The following is a 24,637-nucleotide window of genomic DNA, read 5'->3' on the forward strand; positions in this document are numbered from 1 at the left end:
TTTCTTCTACTGATTTTTTTACTTTGTTCCTCTTTTTCTGGCTCTGGTAGGTGTAAGGTTGGGTTGTTTATTGGAGATTTTTCTTCATTCTTGAGGTAGGCTTGTATTGCTATAAACTTATAACAGCTTTTCTCTATTCCAATGGTTTTCGACTGTTGTATATTCATTTTCATTTGTCTCCATGTGTTTTTTGACTTCCTCTTTGATTTCTTGGTTGACCCATTCATTGTTGAGTAGCATGTTATTTAACCTCGATGTACTTTTGTTCTTTCCAGATTTTTTCTTGTGGTTAATTTCTAGTTTCATGGTGTTGTGGTCTGAAAAGATGCATGATATGACTTTAGTCTTTTTGAATTTGTTCATACTTGATTTGTCACCTAACATGGTATCTATTCTGGAGAAATTTCATGTGCACTTGAAAAGAATGTATATTCTGCTGTTTTGGATAGCATGTTCTGAATATATCTGTTATATCCATTTGGTCCAATGTGTCATTCAAAGCCACTTGTTGATTTTCTGTTTGGATGATCTATTGAGATAAGTGGGGTGTCGATGTCCCCTCTATTATTGTATAACCATCAATTACTTCCTTATGTTTGTTAATAGGTACTTTATGTATTTGAGTGCTCCCTTGTTAGGTGCATAAATATTTACAATTGTTATATCTTTTTGTTCTCTTTATGATTATGTAGTGTTCTTCATCTCTTGTTACAGTCTTTGTTTTGAAGTCTGTTTTGTTTGAAGCCTATTAAGTATCACTGCCCTGGGTTTCTTTTCATCTTCATTTCTATGATAAATGTTTTTCCATCCCTTCACTTTTTTTTTTGTTTGTTTGTTTATTTTTAAAGTAGGCTCCATGCCCAGCATGGAGCCCAGTGCAGGGCTTGAACTCATGACCCTGAGATCAAGATCTGAGCTGAGATCAAGAGTCGGATGCTTAACCAACTGAGCACCCAGGCACCTCCATCCCTTCACTTTCAGTCTGCATGTGTCTTTAGGTCTGAAATGAATCTCCTATAGGCAGCGTATAGGTCTTGCTTTTTTATTCATTCTGTCACCTTATGTCTTTTGATCAGAAAGTTTAGTCTATATCCAAAGTAATTATCAATAGATATGTACTTATTGTCATTTTGTTGTTTTATGGTTATTTTTTAAAAAATAGTTTTAAAATTTATTTGACAGAGAGAGCGATAGAGGGAACACAAGCAGGGGGAGTGGGGGAGGGAGAAGCAGGCTTCCTTTGGAGCAGGGAGCCTGATGTGGGGCTCGATCCCAGGACCCTGGGATCATGACCTGAGCCAAAGGCAGCTGCTTAATGACTGAGCCACCCAGGCACCCCAGTTTTATGGTTATTTTTATAGTTCTTTTCTTTTCCTTTTCTCTCTTGTTTTCTTCTTTCATGGTTTGATGGCTTTCTTTAGTGCTTGAATTCCTTTTCTTTATTTTTTGCATATCTATTATAGGTTTTTGATTTGTGGTTACCATTAGGTTTATATATAACATCTTGTGTGTATAACAGTTTATATTAAGTTGATATTGGCTTAAGTTTGAACCCATTCTGAAAGCACTAAATTTTTACTCTTCTCCCAACCCCTACATTTCAGATATATAGTGTCATTGTTTATTTTTATTTTTTTTCCATTGAGGCATTTTATTTGCATGTATATACTACATCCCTAGAAAAAGAATCCCAGGATTTTCCCTCCTTTGTGCTTTCGTCTTGCTTCTTCATGGTCCATGATGCCAGCTGAGGTTGTCAGTGCAGTGAAACCAAACTGGCAGAATGGGAGCAGGTTATTCTGCCGTTTTTCTAGATCTTTCAGTTGTACATCAAATCTGGGGCTGATCACTCCACACTTGTTTAACCTGTCTGTGAGGTTCACAACAATTTTCCCCACTCTGTGATCATCAGTGCTTTCAAATTCACCAATGTAACCATGCTTCATCATCACAGTGAGAAACCAGATGATGACTTTGGAGCATGGCCTAATAAGAACCTGGCATTGGCCTCTGTTTTCAGCATTGTTAATGCTCTTGAGAGCATCTTCCAGGACATTCATGTGCACCATTATGGCGGCATGGAAAGATGGTGGAAAGAGGACAGGAGGGGTGAGTGCACAGTTATGGGAAGCAGGTGGCCTATCGCTATAGTGTCATTGTTAAAATCCTTTTATGACTCTCTCCACCAATTTTTACAGATATACTTAATTTTACTGCTTTTGTGCCTTCTGCTTTTCTTACTTCTGTTTATGGTCTTTTCTTTCCACTCAATCCCCTTTAACATTTCTTGTAAGACTTGGTTTAGTGGGTGGTGAATTTCTTTAACTTTTGTTCATCTGGAAACTCTATCTCTTCTTCTATTCTGAGTGATAGCCTTGCAGGGTAGAGTACTCTTGGTCGCATATTTTTGTTTGTTTGTTTCAGCACTTTGAATATATCATGTTACTTCCTTCTGGCCTGCAAAATTTCTGCTGAAAAATTAGCTGGTAGACTTAAGTGGTCTCCTTTGTATGTAATGTTTCCTCTTGTTGCTTTTAAAATTCCCTCTTAATAATTACTTATTGCCACTTTTGTTACCCTGTGTCTTAGTGTGGGCCTCCTTGGGTTGATTTTGTTGGGGGCTTTCTGTGCGTGCTGGATCTGGATATTTGTTTCCTTCTCCAGATTTCAGATACTATTTTTTTCAAATTTTCTGTTCCCTTCTTTCTTTTTTCTCCTTCTGTGATCCTTATAATGCAAACATTGTTACACTTGATGGTGTCACTAAGTTCTCTTAATCTATGCTCATTTTGGGGGGGGCACCTGGGTGGCCCAGTTGATTAAGTGTCTGACTTCAGCTCAAGTCATGATCTCAGGGTCCTGGGATCAAGCTCTGTGTTGGACTCCCCACTCGGCAGGAAGTCTGTTTCTCCCTCTCCCTCTGCCCCTTCTCCTCCCCCTGCTTGTGCTCCCTCTGTCTCTCTCTCAAGTAAATAAATAAAATCTTTAAAAAAAATCTATTCTCATTTTTTTATTATTTTTCTTTCTCCTGTTCCATTTGATTTTCATTATTCTGTCTCCCAGCTCACTGATCTGTTCTTGTACTTCCTCTGGTCTACAATTTATTCCCTCTAGTGTATTTTTAAATTCATTTATTGTGTTCTTCATCTCTGATTCATGCTTTTTTATGTTTTCTCTTTGTTGAAGTTCTCGGGGTTCTCTCTTTTCTCAAGTCCAGTGCGTATCTTTGTGACCATTACTTTAAATTCTTTATCAGGCATGTTACTTATCTCTTTCATTTGGCTGTCTTGCTTTTATTTGTGTTTGGGGCATATTCCTCTGTCTCCTCATTTTGCCAGGCTCTCTGTGTCTATTTCTATGTGTTAGGAAAGCCAGCTACATCTCCTGCTATTCAAGTAGTGGCCTTATGAAGAGGAGGACCTGTAGTGCCCTATAGTGCAATGTCCCCTGTTCACCAGAACCAGGTGCTTCAGGGGTATCTTCTAAGTGTGCAGTGTACTTCCTGTTGTGGTTGAGCTCTGTTTGCCTTCAGTACCATCATCTGCAATGGCCTTGTTTGCTTGTTGTGGGCAAGGTTTAGTCCCTGTGCTGTAAGGGGCCAGTCTGTGGTCACCTCGGGCTTGAGTTGGGTCAGACCAGATGCCTGCACTCAGCTTGTTTGTTAGAACTACAGTTGTAGTGAACTGCAGGACACTCTGCCTGCATTGTCCCTTGGAAGGCTTTGTTGGTGGGCAGGGCCTACAGTAAGACCAGATGTTTGCCCCAGTTTCTCTGTTGGAGGTTGCAGTGACCCTGAACTACTGGGTGCTCTCTGTGTGCTGCACCCTGTGAGGTTTTTGTTGGTGGTTGGGGCCAGTAGTCAGATTATATGTCTGCCCCCAGCATTGGGCTACAGTTGAACTGGTGTGTGTGTGTGTGAACTCCTCCCAGGGCAGGAGTTACTTTGGAGTGGTGCTGGCCACTAGGCTGCTTGCACAATGCCATGTTTTTGGCACCTCCTTGGATAGACTCCTCTCTAGTGGGGAGTGTTAAATGGCATGGATCTGCAGGAGAAAGTGGGGGTGTGGTGCACTGTTAGCAAGCTGGTGGAAAGTGTTTGGGCTGCTTTCCACAAGTGTCAGTGAATGTAGACTGGTGGGCAGGAGAAAGAAATGGTACCAGCTAGCTCCTTTGTTCTTAGATGAGCTTCACAAAGGAACTTGCCCTTCCTGTGCAGGCTCTGAGACCAGCAAAGAATTCTTCCGGGATACCCCAGGTGCCTCAGAAACTTCTGCTTCTATGTTATAACTTGCAGGGTTTTTGTCATGCTGTCTTTTTAATGCCAAGGACACAGTTTTCTATAGCCCTTTGGCTCTTGAAGAGCCAAGCCTGCTTATTTTTAATGTTCCTGGTGTTTAGCCCCACTGATTGTAAAAACTTGCAAAGTTAAGCCCCTCTAGTTTCAGAGTCAAATGTTATGGGGATTCATCTTCCCAGTGCAGGTTCCCCATGCCTGGGATGACTGATATGGGATTTGCTCTTCCTCTTCTTCATGCCTGCAATGTCCCTCCCTCCTGCAGTCAGTCTTGCGGGTCAGTTTGGTTCCTGAGTGTGTCTCCAGCCTTCCTACCATTTTTTGATGTGGCCTCCTCTCTACAATTAACTGTGGAAAGCCTGATCTGCCAATCTTCCCATCATTTTCTGGGTTAGTTACACTGATGTGGGTGTTATCTAGGTGTGTCTGTGGGACAAGATGAGACTAGGATCCTCCCACTCCACTATCTCCCCCAGCATTTGACATTTTAAGTATTATGTGCCGTAGTGTGGACCTCCTTGGGTTCATCTTGTTTGGGACTCTGTGTGTTTCTTGGATTTGGATGTCTATTTCCATCTTCAGGTTAGGAAAGTTTTCTGTTATTATTTCCTCTAATAGCTTTTTTTATACTTTTCACCTGGGACTCCTATAATGTTTGTTCACTTCATGTTGTCCAAGAGATCTCTTAATCTATCCTCAGTTTTTTTTTTTAAGTTCTGTTCTCTTTTTACTGTTCAGCTTTTGTGCTTTCCATTACCCTTTCATCTAGTTCACTGATACATTCTTCTGCATTTTCTAATTTACTCTCAAGTCCCTCTAGTGTGTTTTTCATTTCAGTTATGGTAACTGATTGGTTCTTTTTAATATTTTCTATCTCTATATTGACAGACTACTGAGTTCCCTCTTTGCTCCAGTCCAGTGAATATGTTTACAATCATTACTTTAAATTCTTTACCAGGCATCTTGCTTATCTTTGTTTCAATTAGTTTTTTTTCTGAAGTTTTTTCCTGTTCTTTCTTTTGAAACATATTTTTCTCTCTCCCCATTTTGCTTGACTTTCTGTGTTTATATTTATGGATCAGGCAGAAAGACTACTTCTCCTAACCTTGAAGGAGTGTTTTTGTGTATGGTGTCCTCTATGTAGACTGTGTGTCCTTGGTGACTATTGGTGGCTGGCTGGAGCTGTGGCAGTATATGCTAGTTACTGTTTGAAACTGGCTTTTTATGGAATGAATAAATAAATAAGCCCAAAAAGAATTTTAAGAAGACAAGACAAATTTTAAAAACTTAAAAAAATAAAAATGAAGATAATTTTTACATAAAATTTACACATGTAGCTTATATTCTGTGCCCCAGCACCACAGAGGCTGGTGTGGTCTTATAGACTCTGGGTTCACTGAGGTTGTGAGCTCACTGTGAGCCAGATCCTGTTCTGGTCTGGGCTTTTAAGGTGGAAGGAGAGAGAGCATTCCCACATCTCCTTGGCCTTTTTAAACCCTGGATTTTTTTTTTTTTTTTTCTGTGCCCCAGTGCAATTGGGACTGGTGTGGTCTTGTGGATCCTGGGCTTGCTGAGGTCACAAGCTTGCTGTGACAAATGGATCTGCCCATTATCATGTCCAAATACTGCTCTAGTCTAGGCTTTGTTGTCTCTCTTATATACTAGTTCCTCTTTTAAACTGCAGGGTTTTTTGTTTGTTTGTTTGTGCCCAAGGACAGAGGAATCTGTTCCCTTCCCAGTTCCTCAGTACTATCCCTTCCCACTGCCATTCGCAGTATCCTGGGGGTGGGGGTTACCTTTGTTACCACATCTCTGTTTCTCTTGCTGTTCTCCCACTCATCTCTCTATCTTTGGTTTTCAGAAGCTGTTCAGTCAGCCTTCAGTTTTTCTTCAGGAGGAATTTTTCTATTAATAGGTATAATTTGGTGTGTTCTGTGGAGGAAGTGAGTTCAGGGTCTTCCTGTATCACCATCATGGACTGGAAAGTCTTTTTATTTATTTATTTATTTATTTATTTATTTGAGAGAGAGAGAGCATGAGAGGGAGGGAGGGTCAGAGGGAGACAGCAGACTCCCCGCTGAGCAGGGAGCCCGATGCGGGACTCCATCCTGGGACTCTAGGATCATGACCTGAGCTGAAGGCAGTCGCTTAACCAACTCTGCCACCCTGGTGCCTGGACTGGAATGTCTTAATTGTGTTATATCCCCTTTTCTTGATTAAGTTAGTTAGTGGTTTGTATATTTTATTGGGAATTGATATCCTACCAGTATTGAATCTTTCCATCTGTGAATGTGTAATATTTGCCATGCATTTAGATCTTTAATTTCACTTAGAAATATTTTGTTGTTTTCAGTGCACAAGTGTTAATGTTTTTTTCTGCTAAGTTTATTATTTTGTTATGCTTCTTCTGTTAAATTTACTACATTTCTTCTGTTAAATTTATTCCTCAGGATTTTGTTATTTTGGTGCTATTTCAAAATATACTTGTTTTCATTGCTATTATATAGAAATACAAAAGTTTTTTTTGTATTTTGTTCTTGTATCCTGATATTTCATTGAGCTTGTTTATTAGTTCTAGTAATTTCTTTTTGTGTGTGTGGATTTCTTTAGACTTTCTATATATATGGGAGTGTAATGCCTGTATATAAAGACCAGTTTTACCCCTCTCTTTCAAATGTGGATACTTTTTCTTTTTCTTGTCTGACTGCATTGGATATAACCTACAGTACAATGCTGATTAAAGGTAGTGAGTGAACACTTGCCTTACCGATCTTAGGGGAAAAGTATTTATTCAGTCTTTCACCATTGAGTGTGATATTAGGTAAGTTCCTTCCTATTCCTAGTCTGTTCAGAGTTTTTATTAAGAATGAATTTTAGATTTTGTCAAATATGTTTTCTGTATCTCTTGAAATGATCACGTGATTTTTGTTCTTTTTTGGACATTTTTATTAATATGGTTTATTACGTTAATTGATTTTCAGATGGAAAAATCCCACTTTGTCATGGCATATGGTGCTCTTTATATGTTGCTGGATTTGGCTTACTCATATTTTGTTGAGGATTTTTCCCTCTATTCATTTTCTCATCTTGCAATATCTGTCTGGCTTTGGTATGAACATAATTTTGACCTCATAGAATATCTTGGGGAGTGTTCGTTCCTTTGTCTTCCTCCCAACCCTCCTTTTTTTTCCCTGAAAGAGTTTGCGAAGGATTTTATAATTTCTTCTTTAAGTGTTTGGTAGAATTCACCAGTGAAATAGTCTGGGCCTGAGTTTTTCTTTTTAGGCAGTTTTAGTTACTAATTCAATTTCTTTACTTATTATAGGTCTTTTCAGATATTCTTTCTTCTTGAGTCAGTTTTGGTAATTTGTGTCTTTCTAGGAATTTTTCCATTTCACCTAAATTGTCTAATTTGTTAGCATAAAATTATTTATAGTTGTAGTAGTTTATATGCCTTATATGGCAATGAGCTTGGAGATAACAATGAATTTTAGGATTTTGAGATGGGGAGATCATCCCAGATTATCTGAGTTGGGCCCTAAATGTAATCACAAATGCCTTTATAAGAGAGAGGTAGAGCGGTGCCTGCATGGCTCAGTCGGTTAAGCTCTGCCTTAGGCTCAGGTCATGATCTTGGGTCCTGGGATCGAGTCCCATGTTGGGCTTCCTGCTCAGCAGGGAGCCTGTTTCTCCCTCTGCCCTTCCCTCTGCTCATGCTTTCTCTTTCTCTCTCTCAAATAAATAAATAAAATCTTTAAAAAAAAAAAGAGAGCAGTAGAGGTATGCTGTTGAGGATGTATCTAGTAATGGAATTTCTGGGTCATAATTATATATATGCTCAAATTCAGTACATAATACTAAACAGTTTTTCAAAGAAGATAGACCAATTTATATTCTTACTGGCAGTGTATTAGAATTCTAGTTACTCCACATCCTTGCCACTTGATATTGTCAGTGTCTTTATTTTTAACTATCCGAGAAATATGTTAGTGTTATCTCTTTGTGGTGTTAACTTTTTTCCCCTGATGACTAATGAGGGTGAGTTCCCTTCCAAATGCTTACTAGCCATCACATAAACTCTTTTGTGAAATGCCTATTGAAGTCTCTTTTTCATTTTTCTTTTGGACTGTTGGTCTTTTTCTTATTAATTTATATAAGTTTGTGTATATATTCTAGTTATAGGCTCTTTGTCACTTGTACCATACATGTTGTAAATATTTTCTTCCAAATATGTATGACATCTTTTGATAAGCAGAAGTTATTAAATTTAATGGAGTTTACTGTATCAAACTTTCTTATTTATGGTTATTGCTCTTTGTGTTCTGTTTTGGAAATCTTCTACTCCAACCTCATGGAAATATTCTCGTGTATTATCTTGTTATTGTTTTTCCTTTGACACCAAGATCAACAATTCACCTATAACTGATTTTTGTGTATATGGTGTGAGTTATAAGTCAGATTTTCTTTTCTTTTTTTTCTCTCTCACCTTCTTCCTTTTATTCTTTTTTTTTTCTGGCATGGTGATTTCTACCTGACCTACCTTAGAGTGTTTTTTCTCTACTATTCTACAGTACCAACTTTGTCACAAGTGAAGTTCCTGTGTCAGGGTCTATTTCTAGACTCTAATCAGTTTCTTTGGTGCATTTATCTATGCTTTTGCTAATGTGTTCAAACATTAAGAAATAATGTCGTTATTTCTTTAATTTTTTAATACTTCATTTTGTTTTTCTTCTTTAAGATGGTCTTAGCTGTTCTTGGATTTTCCATTTCCATATTAATTTTTGGAAAATCTCATCAATTTCTGTAGGAAGACTTTTCGGGACTTTGAATTTGGTTGCATTGAATCTATAGTTCAATTTGAGGAGATGAATTATTTAGAGTTGACTCTTGAACAACATGAGGGTCAGGGACACTGACCTCCATGCAGTTGAAAATCCATGTATAACTTTTGATTCCCTCCAAAATTTGCTACTAATGTCTACTGTTGACTGGAAGCTTTACTGATGACATAAACAGTTCATTAACACATATTTTGTATGCTATATGCATTATATACTGTATTCTTACAATAAAATAAAGGAAAATGTTAAGAAAATCATAAGGAAATGAAAATATTTATAGTACTGTACATAAATTTATTGGAAAAAACTGTTGTATAAGTGAACCCACACAGTTCAAATTCATGTTATTTGATGGCCATCTGTGTGTGTGTGTGTGTGTATATATATATATATATATATCGTGAGGCAATAGTATTTACCTATATAAATATATAAGTATAATATGAACATGCGTATTATAGTATTTATATATTTATATGTAAGTATACATACTTATTATACCTAAGTATATGTATCTCAGTATAATATATGTATATTATATAAATATAATAATGTAATAAAACTATGCCTTGATTCTTTATGCTTTTACACTTACTTATTCTAAGCTTCTCTCCCTCTAGTTCTTAATTTTTTTCCTCTTCAAACTCACTTGAAGTAATCATCACCTCCTTCCCTAACACTTTCTCCCCACTCCCCTTGCCACGTGTTTATATGAGATATTTCATAGGCATCCTGGATGGGTCTTGGTACTGGAATATCATCTCTTGCTTCTCTTTTGCTGCAGGGTTGTGGCCATTAGTATTTGCTAAAAAGTGGACAGTCAAATGAGGAACTAAGTATCGATTTTATCTAAGGCTTTCTGGTAATGAGTCTAAACTGGGAACTATTCTGGAACCCCCTCCTCCATCTCAAATTGAAGGCAGCATGTATGAAATGGAGAAGGTAGCCTGCTTCATTCTAAGCAGACTGGCTAGGTGGGAATATGCATGGAAACTGGCAGCTTAAAGCCTCCAGAAAGGCATACTTAGGAAAGTGAGACAAATTATAGGCATTTAGCTGTGACTCTGTAGAAGTAGTCTCCAAATTGCATTGACTGCACAGTATCAATAAAAAACATATGAACATCTATCACCAATGTTTGTGTATTTATTTATACATTACATAAGCATACTGTAATTTACTGTATAAATTCTACAATATACAAAAAGTTAAAAATGATAAGCAGTATTTTGAAAAATAATTTCCATGTTGTTTCTTAGTGGTACAGAGCTCAATAAGCACTACTGTTTTTGAAAAGCATGATTTAATATTTGTGATGTAGTAATTTGAAGGTCTCATTCTAAGGCAAATTTATTATTTCAGTATATAGTTTTTAATGCTATTGTATTTGAAAAAGATACTTTCAAAGATTTGAAATTTCAAATGGAAGAGGTGCATCTTGGTTGTGCTTAGTAAAATCACATTTCTCATTTTTCATTTTTGTTCTCCTTTTCAAAGTTTTTAGTCCAGATTTTATCAGTAAAATGTCGTCTTTTCTGAGTAATTAGTTCTGGCAAACTAATTGGAAGGCGTTGCATTTTTATATTTGAAAGGAAAAATGGTCTCCTAACCTGCTGAAACCCTTCTTTTGTGAGATTTTTAAACAGATGAGGAAATGGTTTCTAAGTTGTTGAAGTGTGATACCACGAGCTTGTAGGGTGATCATAGCACATTTGCACGCACAGAATATAACACTGGATGAAAATATTTCCAATACTTTTCAAAATGTTCTTAACACGAGTTCATTTCAAAAAGAGTTATTTTCGGGGTGCCTGGGTGGCTCGGTTGAGCGACTGCCTTCGGCTCAGGTCATGATCCCGGGGTCCTGGGGATCGAGTCCCGCATCGGGCTCCCTGCTCCTTGGGAGCCTGCTTCTCCCTCTCTCACTCCCCCTGCTTGTGTTCCCTCTCTCGCTGTGTCTCTCTCTGTCAAATAAATAAAATCTTTAAAAAAAAAAAAAGTTATTTTCACACTTATTAAAATGTCATTCCCTTACTCTGAAAAGACAGATTAAGAAATATCCATTTAAAAATATTTGCTAGTTTACATACTGCTGATAGTTATTTGTCACCCCAGAAAAGGTTAGCAAATTTGGAACATTTGTCTTTTTCTAAGACCAAAGTACATGGTTTATCTTTATGTTTGCCAACTTTTGAAAAATATTTTGCCGTGAAATTTTTTATGCTCAGTCCTCATCTGTTTGTAAAGCACACTGAATATGCTACTTAAGGTAAGTACTTAGTTAAGTGGTCAATCCACATAACAAATGCAATACCCTGAACTCATGAAGGCAGTAGTACGACCTCTCTGAGTATAAAACTCACGCTTTTCCTCAGAATATTTGTCTACTGCTTATAGTTAGTTGTATGTGCTTACTTTCTTATCTGTTAAAGAAAATTGTTAGATTCTAATATTTTCTTCCACTACTTTAGGGGATAATCCCTGGGCCTTGCTATGAGTGTCCTTGTTTCCTGGGGACAGAACCACAGAGGGTAAAAAAGAGTCATTGCTCCCGAGTTAGGCAGGGGAAAGAGGATTTAAAAAATATTTTTTGGAGTTAATAATTCCAGGTACTTGTAGTTTACAGAATGAATGGGAAGATCTGACCCATCAAATAAGTTATTCTTTTTTCCCATGTAGGAAATCTAGGTTGGATAAAGAAAAAGTAAAGATAAAAGTCTCTTTTTTCAGCCGTTGTTCTTCTCATAGAGAAACTGTAATTGTTTTTTTTGTTTTTGTTCTTGTTTTTCCCACCTCTCTGTCTTCAACACCAGACTGAATTTCCTAAGGACAAGAACACTTCAAGCTGGAAGCAGCACAGTGCCAGGCATATAGTTGTGCTAACACATAGTAAATATTAATGTAAAGACACTGAGGTTTCTGTTAGGGCTAAGAAGTAGGATTATACTGGAAAAGCTAAGCGTGTAGGCTAGTGGGTTTCCAAATAAAACTGTAATGGGGGAGAGTAGGTCAAAAAGGTCATTGGGGAAGAAGTGCAGAACAATGTAAGTGAATATATAGACTTTTAAAAGATGTGCCAAGAGGGACTTTTACTCACAGTGGGGCCAAAAGTGACATAGTAGAATTAACTGAAATAAAAATTCTCTTCAGGTTCAGGAGAAATTCTAGGTGGTATGAGGAGGCCTTATGAGACTAGTCTTTAGAACTTTTGTTCAAGATTCTAATAGAATTTAGGCAAAGAGTTGTTTTGCTCATGTTGCTGCCACTGAAGAGAGCTCGGCTCAAATAAGGAAAGTAAAAAGGTAGTGATCTGAGGGGGGAGAAGCAGTATTTTTGCCACATAGTTAAGGATAAATTGAGCATGAGTGTTCTAAAGGATTTTCCCCCCAATTATCTTGTATTTATTAAAATGCACATTCAAAGTAGACTTCCATTAGTAAGGTTATCATAACATTAGGAAGCATGAGGGTCCACATTGAATACACATATGATGTACCGCAGTTTGGTGTTTTTGTGACAATATAGTAATTGTCACTCAGTTACCTTAAACTACAAATTATACAAATATATAAAAATCATACATATAAAACCCATTAAGCCAATCAGATGCAGCAATAGCAAAATGACCCAACATATGTACAACAAATTTTTTTAGTACAACTCAAGTGTTTGTTATATACTTTGAAGCAAAAATTTCAACATAACTCAGGATTTATTACATACATCAAATATTGAACAGTTGGTTCTTGAAAAGACACAAAACAACAGATTCCTGGGAAGTTAATGTTTATAAGTAAGGCCATGTTGATTCAAGTTAGCAAAGGTTGGGGATAAATATAATTCTTTTCAAGTTTTGTAATTGGTTTTCCCTATTCCCCTCACATTTCCCCTCCATTCACCTTCCTTCTGTTTCTCTTTAAAATCTATACGAAAATGTCTTGTAATTTTTAAAAGTTAACCGTCATGTGTAGTGACCAGAGCCCTTAGGAACAAAGTTAAATACCAACCCACAAATATCTGTTAGTGAAGTTACTCTGGAGGAAATGACACAACTCAAAACCAAAAGCCATTTGTCCATTGCTCCATTCCCGTTTACTTGCTGTTCCAAATTATTAAATTGCAGTTCCTTCTGTGGCTGATTAACTGAATGAATACTGGAATAACTTGCAAGCAGGATCACTGCCATCTGTGGGATACAGTTCTTGGTCCATATCAGATTAAGACTAAAATGTGGTAATGATGGTCATTTTTAGTTAGCAAGCAGAGCTCATTATTCATGGTACTATGCCCTTCTCTCCTCTCTCATGATTCCCTGAATGATTTTATATTTGTTTACATTTTGCTTCTCTGCTAACTTACTGGTAACCTTATTGAGGGTAGGGATGAGATTTCTACTCATATTAATATTCCACTGCCTAGAATAATACCTTTTACTTAGTAGATTCTCATAAGATACTTGTTGAAATGAACTTTTATCTATTTCTTCTTTGCCTTCTAAAGTCTAATGTTAATTTATTTACATTGTAGATGCTGAGAAAAACTCTTAAAGGGTCTGAAAGTAAAGAACTGGAAATAACACCTGAAGTGCCAACTTTGATACCATTTGGGGACGTGGTATGTGAGACTCATCCTCCACAAACCTGTACAGATTATTTCTTAATTTATGTGAAGACTAGTTAATATTTATTATTTGATAATCAAAAAGTACATATAGAAAATGGTTCTCTCTGATAACATTTGTGAATTGTTCATTTTTTCCCATCAAGTCAGAAGAGCATTCTGTAATCACTGAAATTATGGAAAGCATTTTGATTCACAGGAAAAAAAAAAATGTTCCCTATATAGGGATTCCCAGACTCTAGTTACATCAGAATCATCTGGTATACTTTTTAAAAACATTGATTCTTGGCCCCCACCTAAGATCTGCTAACTTAGAATCTGGGAATGGGGCCTAAGATTCAGTATTTTTATTGTGCTGGGCAGGTGATTGTATTTATTGTCAGATTTAGAGTCTTTGAGCTATGATTGGAAAATTGACCCCACACCTTTCCCTCAAGTCCCAGGAACAAAAGCAAACATACTCATGAATCATACATACACACAAACACACAGGTAGGACCAAATATCTGGGCTGAGAACCAGAAAAAAATCTGTTTTTTTCTTTGGGTGCTATAGAATATAGGACATGAGGATCTATGTACATTCAGAACTATCAAATATTGTGACATTCTTTTACAGTTCTCTCTCTTCCTGAACATCATTAGAATAGTTAATGGGTATGAAGTGAGAGAGTTTCTCTTGGCCTTCTTCTCTAGATCCTATCATATACTATACATTTTCTTGATTAAAAAATATATGATTTATTTAACACCATGATTTTTGGGGGGAAAAAGTAAAACTGTATTAATGTATACATTTTGTTTTTACAAAACGAGCACAGAGTGCATTTATCCACATAACTTTATAGCGCTTTCGTATATCACAGTCAAAGTCACTGTTCGAATCTACTTAGAAAAAGATTACTTGAAATCACTTTTGGCTGTAAGGTATCATGCATGCCATTATGTTGACGTACTGATTTCCGTAACCCATACTCTTGAGTATGACATCTACAGTCCTTCAGAATTGATACTTTGATTTCATTCACACTTCCTAACTTCGTAGTTTGTATTTTCCTTAGTTGAATTACATATTGCTAGATATTAATAACCTTCTTTTAAAAGTCCGCTGGAAGTTTTTGACAGATGTTTGGCATGTGATAGCTCCTCTCGGTGTATGATTTGTCACGTGACTTTCTCTCTGAAAGTTCTTTGATTTATTCTGAGGTATTTGGCAAGGCTTGTCCAAGTGTCTGCAATGAGAGCTACATCACAACCAACTATTCCTCTTTCTGATAGAGCCCTTTTTTGGAAAGAATGTGTAAAAGCCTGTCTTAAAATTGGGTGCCTAAAGTGCTTTTGCGAACACCCTTCTAGTTGCTTTCCTGTTTTACATGCATGTTGGGGGGTTGGTGAAGATGTTGACATGTTTATAGCGTTGGGCCACAGATGGGTCTCAGAATTTGTGGCAACATTTGTTATCCATAGCCTGTGAATGGTCATCATTGTGTTTTTAAGTGTTAAATACTTTTCTACATTTGAAAAACCATGAGAGACTCTTAACTCTAGGAAACAAACTGAGGGTTGCTGGAGGGGAGGTGGGTGGGGAGATGGGGTAACTGGGTGATGGACATTAAGGAGGGCATGTGATGTGATGAGCACTGGGTGAATATGCAACTGATGAATCACTGACCTCTACCTCTGAAACTAATCATGTACTTATTATATGTTGGCTAATTGAATTTAAATAAAAATATATTTGAATAGAAATTTTTCTTTTTTCTTTTATATGGATCTATGATATAAAAGTATAAAGAGCTATCGAAAGATAAGGAAAGTTAGGGTAATTGCCCATGGCTTCATGTTCAATACTTGGCAGGCAGGCAATGATTTATGACAGAATGTTAATGTATAGCGTTATGCAATCCAACATTGTAGTTCTACTGCCCTGTTTTACCCTCCTCATATATAACTGTGATTTTAAGAAAAAAAATGATTCATGGAATCACCTATGGCAGTACCATTTAAAATCCTGCCTAGATCGTGTAATATGCCTTACACCCCTTTGCATTTGAAAACTTAGAACCTTTCCTTTAACATAACATTTCATATCAAAGTTTCCTTAAGAAGTAGACCACAGTACTTTCTTCTTTGGATTTCATCATTCACATGACATAGTCTTTTACTTAAATCCTGGATGCTAATTTCTTTTTCTGTATTATTTTAAAACCAAATCTTTAAAATTATTTACATACATTTAAAAATACTATTGGGTCATTTATTTTGTTCTACAGTGTTTAACATAATATTGCTATTGTTTTTACTTGGTTTTTAAGACCAAACATGGCTAAATATATTTGGCTGAAAGTGCAAATCAGTATTCAAATATTCCTGTATTTATTTTTTATTTGATTTTATGCTTAAGCAGGAGATATAATTTTATTTAACATTTAGAAATACTTTGTACAGAGAAAAGGAATATTTCACAGTCCTTGGGATGTTGTAGTGGATGAATGATTATTGAATGAATAGAGTGGTTTTAGGATACTGGATAAAAAAGTCCATCTGAAGCAAGGCATATTTTTTATTATTATATGCAGGATGCTACACTTTGTCAGTTCTCACCTAATAACAATGATTCAAAGAGTGATGGTTAGATTTAAGTTAGTGCTTTTTTCTTTCTTCTTCTTTTTTTTTTTTTTTTTTTGCTTTCTATTCTTGTTCATTTTAATTTTACTTTGAATAAATCCCGTCTATTTTTCTTCTGTATTTCTGTTTTCTGGTGTTTTCCCTTAACTAGATATTTCTAATGAGAAACAATATTTTTAATAAGAGAAATTACCTAAGTGGAGCTTTTAAAAATACATAGTTTGGTATAGAATAAAATGGAAAGAAAGTTAACTTTTAAAAACTCATTTGCTGTGTTTTTATTTTGATTGTTTTAGGTTGGCTGCCTTGCTGTTCATATAAAGAACTGCAGACATTTCACGCCTAGGAGTATCCTTTCTTTTGATTTAAGAACCATACCATGATCATATATGTCTGTTTCAGTTACATATTGTTGCCTTAAAACACTCCACGACTTAGTGGCTTAAAACCTTCACCATTTTATTATCAATCACTGTGTGTATTCACTAGGCACCACTTGTCCCCATGATCACAGCAGGCTCTGCGGTCAGCTGGCAGTTCAAAAGGGCTAGAATATCTAAAATGGCTCATTTACGTGTCTGGTGTTTTAATGAGGATGCCTGGAAGACTGGACTTAGCTGGGAAGCTGAAATGGTTAGACCTTTCTCTCTTTCCATAGAGTCCCAAGGTCTTGTTTTTCCACCATATTTTTTTTCTGCATTAATTTTGATCTTTTAAAAAATATTACATTAAAATATTATTTATTTTGATTACTGAAGTTTTGGGTGTCCCCTTAAATTTTGGACCATGGCTGGTGCTGCTCTTACCCTGTCCTAGACCCAGCCCTGGTCATGTCCAGTGCATATTAAAGTAGTCACAGGGCCAGACCAGATTCAAGAGCAGAGGAAAATAAACACCATCTTTTGATGTGCAAAGTGATGAAAGTTTTTCACCCATCCATAATCCACCTCAATCACTATATGAGTTTAAGGAAAAATATATATCTTACCAAAAAAAAGGAAAAATATATATCTTAGTTGATAATACTAATTATTTCTAAGTAATAATTGTGCTATCTTAAACATTGTTTGAAGGATTTATTTATCTTGGTGCCTTTAAATAAACTGATTGCTCATTATCAGATTTTTCATGGCATAAAACCAGTTTCATTATGAAGACTTGGTGTTTCTTTTTTATATAAAGTGAATTTTTTTTTTAAGATTTTATTTATTTTTACGAGAGAGAGAGCACGAGTGGGGAGGGTAGAGGCAGAGGAAGAAGCAGACTCCCCGCTGAGCAGGGAGCCCGATGTGGGACTACATCCCAGGACCCTGGGGTCATGACATGAGCCGAAGGCACACGCTTAACTGACTGAGCCAGCCAGATGCTCCTATAAAGTGAATTATTGAAGAGAATTCTGCATAAAGAGATTTTTGAAGATAATTAGTTAAATCATAAAAACAAAGTTGTTTTATTTTATTTTATTTTAATATTATCTTAGTCACCATACATCACTAGTTTTTGATATAGTGATCCATGAACAAAATTGTTTTAATGCATAGAGTGCTATGAAAGATAAAAATACAGTATAGTATACTGAAGTGTATAGTGAAATGAATAAGAGAATAGAAAACTGCTTTAAATTTTGCTGTCTTAATGTTAAAAATAACTCAAGTGACTTCTGAATTTTTGCATTTCCACATAATTATGCTTAGAAAAGTTTTTAACTATATATTGCAAATATTTAGTCACCTTAAAAATAATATGTAGAGGGGCTCCTGGGTGGCTCAGTTGGTTAAGTATCTGAGTCTTGATTTCGGCTCAGGTAATGATCTCAGGGTCACTCACACTGGGCGTGGAGCCTGCTTAAGATTCTCCTCCCTCCCTCCCCCCTCACCACCACCCTGCCGCTAGCACTCTCTCTCTCAAAAAAAAAAAAAAAGAAAATATAAAGAAACATTTACAAAAGATTGTAATTGAAATGTGAGGATGGAAATATGAGAAGTGATCTAAAGAATAATCAACCTTCCTTTTCCTGTTTACATTGTGCCTACCATCGATGGGCAAAAATACTATTTTAAAAGACTTTAAAAATTGTTAAATATGCTCTACAATTACCTTCTTTATTTATTTGTTTGATTCTTAGGTTTTGCCTGAATTGCTTAATGGATTAATTTTATAGTGTGTTATTGTACAATTATAACAAAATTTGTTTCCTCAATATCTCTGTATTTTCAGTCAGTTTATATTACAGTAATTTTTTCATTCGCATCTCTATAAACAACATTGTGAAATGTACAAAAATGTGTAGCTTGCTATCCCCAAATGATGAAAAGAACACTACAATTAATTTTGATGACATAAAGTACTTTTCTGTACAGGTAATGTTAAAGTTCTCTTCTGGATATAAGAATGCATTTTTATAGTTTCAAATAATCTACACTAATTATATCCCTTTTTAGGGATAGGAAAGAAATGCAGTGCCTTTTTATTTGATATTTTACAGTATTTTACTTCTGTACTATGGGTTATATTGTTTTTTTTTTAATAAACAACTTACTAGAAAATGCATAATCTTGATGATCTTCTTCCCTAGGAGCTTACTGTCTGTGGTTCTGCATGTTCCTCAAACATGCATTTTTCTCTATCTTGCTCTCCTTCTCTCTATCCTCTTCCCCCCTGTCTTAGCTTGGGCTGCTGTAACGAATGACCACAGATGGGGTGGCTGAAACAATAGACATTCATTCCTCAGCTTTCTGGAGGCTAGGAAGTTTCGGGATCAGGGTTCTGGCAGATCCAGTGTCTGGTGAGAGCCTGCGCTCTGATTTCCTGATGGTCATCTTTTCATTGTATAGTGACATGGCAGAGAGCAAAGAGATCCTCTTTCTTGGGTCTCTTCTAGTAAGGGCACTAATCCAACTCATGAGGGCTCTACCCTTATGACCTAACTCCCTCCCCAACACCACACCTACAAATACCATCACATTGGGGATTTAGGCTTCAACATGCCAATTTTGAGGGGATGCAAAGGTTCAGAGCATACCCTTTCTCTTTTTTTCATTTTCTCCTCATTTCCCTCTCTCCTTTCTTCTTATATAAACTCTAATTGTTTTTGCATGGATTAACTTATTTAGTCTTTATAACAACCCCCCAAAATATATATATTCTCTTACTATAATCCTCATTTTGCAAATGAGGAAGCAGGTACTGTTAGGTAAAAGAACTTTCTTAAGGTCCTAGAACTAGTTAAGTTGTGGAGCTGGGAATGGGGTCAGTCTGGCTTCAGACTACACTTTATTAAGCGTCCTCTCACACCAGAGCTTCCTATGCTGAGTTTGCATCTCTTTGTAGCTAAGCTTCTTAGAATCTTAAATGTATCTCAGAGTTTTCTTTAAGTGAGCAACACTATTTCATGTAGCTGTAGGATTCATTGATTAGCCCAGTTGTTAGTCCTAATAGTTTTATTATATTGGTTAAATTTTAGTGAAATCCTAAAACATTTCCTCAATGCTCTATATTTTTTAACCTTCAATTTTAATCTTCAAAACTTTATTTTGCTTAAGTCTTGAGTACTGAAGATAGTTCTTTAAGCATAGTTTAAAAAAAAAAGACAGGCAGGGGCGCCTGGGTGGCTCAGATGGTTAAGCGTCTGCCTTCGGCTCAGATCATGATCCCAGAGTCCCGGGATCGAGTCCCGCATCGGGATCCCTGCTCTGTGGGGAGCCTGCTTCTCCCTCTGCCTCCCTCTCTCTCTCTCTGTCATGAATTAATAAATAAAATCTTTAAAAAAAAAAAAAAAAGACAGGCATAGTTTTGCTAAAGGCAATCTATACTATTTGTTTTACTTTGCAAATAGTTTTCCTGAGCTTGCCAAATTTTTAAGAATTTTGTGGGTGTATGTCCACTTAAATAAAACTTTTTGTTTTCTTGAGAAAGCAATGCAGAACAGAGTCAAAAATTTAGGATTGGTTAGTTTGAATAATTCCCTGCAGGCTTTAGGCTGTAGGGTCATCCCTAGTTGCTTGGTTCCTGGTCTCGGGATGATTTAGGGCCAGGGAAATACTGGCTCCATGTGAGAGTTAGATAAGGAAGTGGTTAGGGCTATAATTTTGGGATTAGTTTGCATATGAAAGAAGTGCTTCCATCTCACTAAACCCTTGCTGTCTCTAGGAGCTGGCTAGCCCAGGGAGAGAAAGTCTGTCTCTGGCCAGGCTTTTTCAGATGTCAAAACATCGTAAAATTCAGAAAAGAAGATTAAACATGGGAGAAAAAGTTGTTTTTCTTTGCTTTAACCATTGTAGAGCTGTTTGATTTTCAAACTGTGTATTTATATAACTAGGATAAAATAAAATACATTTTATACTTTGGGATACTTTTACCAATAAGTTATTGAACAAAGACTGAGAAGGATGTTGGATGTCTTTTGATACTGACTATTTGTATTACCTAGATTATCTGGGCTAGATATTGGATTACCTTTTATAATACAGTTTCAGTAGAGTGTTGAGGCTAAACTTTTGTGTAGAGTTAGAGAATGTAGGCAGTGCATGTTTCAAAAGACCGTAATTGATGTTACACATAAACAACATCCTGATTTTTATTGACATTAGGGTATATGTGACCATGTGATTGAAAAGTTATAAGGCTAATAACATGTGAAAACTAACCATTAAGCATGTATATAACAAAATCTAGTTTATGGATGTACTTATTCAGAAATTATATCTGAAATTCAGACTGAAAATGTGATAATTCTTTTCATATATATTTTGTATCAAGGTTCCTAGGCGTCAAGATGATGAGCGGAATAATATTTACTTGGAACTAATGCAATATAAAAATACAGAAAAATATCCTCTCTTTTTAGGGAGTGTTCAGGTACACCTTTATGATGTAATTCAGGTAAGGATCAAGGTTATTTTTTTCACTGTGGTATCACATTGTCCAGTTGGTATTTGTTGTTATTATTTATCTGTATCTGACAGACTCCTTTTGGTTTATTATCTACCTTCAAGCTTATATGCTTTGGAAACAATGTCTCCCTCTGGCTATATTAAAAAAAAAAAAGAGTTGGCTTGGAACAGCCTAATATTTTAAAAATTGATTCTGTGGAAGGGCAACCTAGAGGACTAATAAGCATGTTTTATTATGTTTTCTGGAATGTTTTTAAACAGAACTCAGACCACAGACTCTCTTAGTTGACAGCCCAAATTTGAGTTCTTTTCTCCTTAGCTGGGCTGCTTGCAGTCTGCTGGGGCTGTGTTGTTTGGGGTCAGCCAGAGTTGGGGGCATGGTTTGTACACACATTTTGTCGTTCCTTCTCTCTTGCTTTCTCCTGTCTAGGATTACCCTCTCCCTTTCCAGCAGCCATACTGCCCTGGACTCAAAGGAAGAGAACTAACTGATTAGTGAACAAATATAAACCATCTGAAGGATTTTCAGGGATGTTTGTTAGGAGGCAAAGCAAGGGAGCCTTCAAAGACTAATGGAGTTACATCAAAGGACATAGGAGCCAGATTGCAGGGGCTCCTGTTGGCCAATTTCAGGATAATTTGAATATCAAAAACATCATTACAAATTCTGAATAAAGAAAAATCCATAAATCTTGGTGATCTTAAGGAAAAAAAAAAGGGGGTAGGGGAAGAAAAATGGAATTTAAAAACTTTTAAACAGGGGCGCCTGGGTAGCTCAGTCAGTTAAGCAGCTGCCTTGGGCTCAGGTGATGATCCCAGGGTCCTGGGATAGAGCCCCGCATGGGGCTCTCTGCTCAGCAGAGAGCCTACTTCTCCCTCTCCCTCTCCCTGCTGCTCTGTCTACTTGTGATCTCTCTCTCTGTCAAATAAATAAATGAAATCTTTAAAAAATAAATAAATAAAAACTTTTAAACGGAAGAATGTCAGTTAGTGTAGAAAGAATGATAGAATTACAGATTGACCGGGCGTCTGGGTGGCTCAGTTGGTTGAGCGACTGCCTTCGGCTCAGGTCATGATCCTGGAGTCCCGGGATCGAGTCCCACATTGGGCTCCCTGCTCAGCAGGGAGTCTGATTCTCCCTCCGACCCTCCCCCCTCTCATGTGCTCGCTCTCTCTCTCTCATTCTCTCTCTCAAATAAATAAATAAAATCTTTAAAAAGAAAAAAGAATTACAGATTGACCATTTTTGCAATTCTTTATAGTGAATGATGATTAGTTCAATCAAGACTTAAAATGCTACTTAAAATATTAGGTAAAAGGTTATTGGGGAGCAAGATATTTTCACACCACTGTAACAGTCTACAGATTAATTGTTGCAAAGGGGTAAAGGTGCCTCTACAATAGAGACACGTTTTGGTTACCACTTCAACCAAGAGCTTGAACTTAGCATAAGTAATTATGGACAACTTAACATCAATATGCTTCCTATGGCAGTACAATATGAAATATACAGCATTACCTGTGAATCGTTCTCATCAAAAATGTTTACCCCAAATCTAACCAAGCCGAGTCTAGATCTAACTTTTAGTTTATAGGAATTTAGGGGATAGGGAAAAACTTAATACCATGATGATATATGATAAATACATAATGTGGAACATACCAGCTTAGATTCTTTAAAAAGTTAAGGTCAGAGGCGCCTGGGTGGCTCAATCATTTAATTGTCTGACTTTTGATTTCAGCTCAGATCATGATCTCAGGGTCATGGGATCAAGCCCCAAGTTGGGCTCTGTGCTCAGCAGGAAGTCTGCTTGAGATTCTCCCTCTCCCTGCTCTCATGCTCACTTGCTCTCTCTAAAATAAATAAATAAAGCTTTAAATTTGTCGATGGCTATTTGGATCGTTTTCTGTTTTTTTACTATTACGCTCGTTGTTGCAGTGAATTTTCTTGAACCTACCTTCCAGTGCATTTCTGCAAAAAGTGTCTACATTATGATGAATTCCTCTCTATGAGTCTCTGATGAATTGCTACATCATATGGTAAAAAGACCATTATTATTTAATGGACAGAGTCATCAGGGAAAGCAATTTTGGTTATTTATGGATTTCCCCAAAAAGTCTTAGGATTTTAGCTGTGATGTGTTCAAGATATGCTGTCTGTGTGTAATATCTGTCAGCATCCTTCTGTAGGCACTTCTACTTTAAGAATTGTGTCATTTTACTTATTAGAATCCCTCAGTTACCCTCTTTTGGTCAAAACTCAGATCCCAGAAGTACAAAGCTAACCATAAGGAGTTTGGTGCTTTTTGGATTTTTTGTTTTTGTTTTAGTTTTGATGCAGTTTCATTAGCTGGATGTTACCTTGGAGAGATGACTGTATAATAATATCTAAACATCTAGGGGCGCCGGGGTGGCTCAGTTGGTTAAGCGACTGCCTTCGGCTCAGGTCATGATCCTGGAGTCCCTGGATCGAGTCCCGCATCGGGCTCCCTGCTTGGCAGGGAGTCTGCTTCGCCCTCTGACCCTATCCCCTCTCATGTGTTCTTTCTCTCTCATTCTCTCTTTCTCAAATAAATAAAATCTTTAAAAAAATAAAAAAATAATATCTAAACATCTAGACATCAAACAATAGAGGAAAACAAGAACTATGAGACAATCACAAATATAGTAATTTTTTTTTTAAGATTTTGTTTATTTGTCAGAGAGAGAGAGAGAGCGTGCACAAACAGGCAGGGGGAGTGGCAGGCAGAGGGAGAAGCAGGCTCCCTGCCGAGCAGGGAGCCCAAAGCGGGCTTGATCCCAGGACCCCGGGATCATGACCTGAGCTAATGGCAGATGCTTAACAGACTGGGCCACCCAGGTGCCCCAATAATAAATTTTTTGAATCCACTTTGTATCCACTCTATTTAAACTAGGCCTAACGGAGAATAGGTCCCATGGATAAATTTGGGCCACTATAAATAGGCACGTGGCCTTTAAAAAAAACAACAATAAACTTTTCTTTTGAGATAATTGTAGATTCACATGCACTTGAAAGAAGTAATACAGAAAGATCCTTTGTATCCTTTACTCAGTTTCTGCTGATGGTAACATCTTTAAAAACTACCCGTACTGTATTGCAACCAATATACAGAACGTGCCACCTCCACCAGGATTTCTCATGTTGTTGCCTTTTATAGCTACATCTCCTTGCCTCCTGCTGCTGCCCCCTCCTTAACCCTTGGCAACCACTAATCTGTTCTTCCTTTCTGTAGTTCTCTCATTTCCAGGATATCATATAAATGGAATCACGTAGTATGTAATCTTTTAGTGTTGGGTTTTTTCACTCAGCGTGATTCTCCAAGAGGTCATCCAGGTGGTTGC

General features: G+C 36.8%; 1 protein-coding gene and 1 pseudogene across 1 annotated transcript in view; one reads left to right on the forward strand and one right to left on the reverse strand.

The window, feature by feature from the left end:
• The window catches only part of CATSPERT (catsper channel auxiliary subunit tau), a 116,183-nt gene that overhangs the window by 16,219 nt on the left and 75,327 nt on the right, over window positions 1-24,637 (forward strand). The window contains exons 2-5 of the mRNA XM_006748124.2: window positions 13,663-13,749; window positions 16,679-16,730; window positions 18,600-18,742; window positions 21,141-21,263. Coding sequence (XP_006748187.2) covers window positions 13,663-13,749; window positions 16,679-16,730; window positions 18,600-18,742; window positions 21,141-21,263 — 405 coding nt within the window. The remainder of the gene's footprint in view (window positions 1-13,662; window positions 13,750-16,678; window positions 16,731-18,599; window positions 18,743-21,140; window positions 21,264-24,637) is intronic.
• Window positions 1,290-2,367, reverse strand: LOC115937331 (small ribosomal subunit protein uS8 pseudogene; annotated as a pseudogene).

Source organism: Leptonychotes weddellii, chromosome 3 (assembly GCF_054177405.1).
Source record: "Leptonychotes weddellii isolate Sample4059 chromosome 3, ASM5417740v2, whole genome shotgun sequence".
Classification (NCBI taxonomy): Eukaryota; Metazoa; Chordata; class Mammalia; order Carnivora; family Phocidae; genus Leptonychotes; species Leptonychotes weddellii.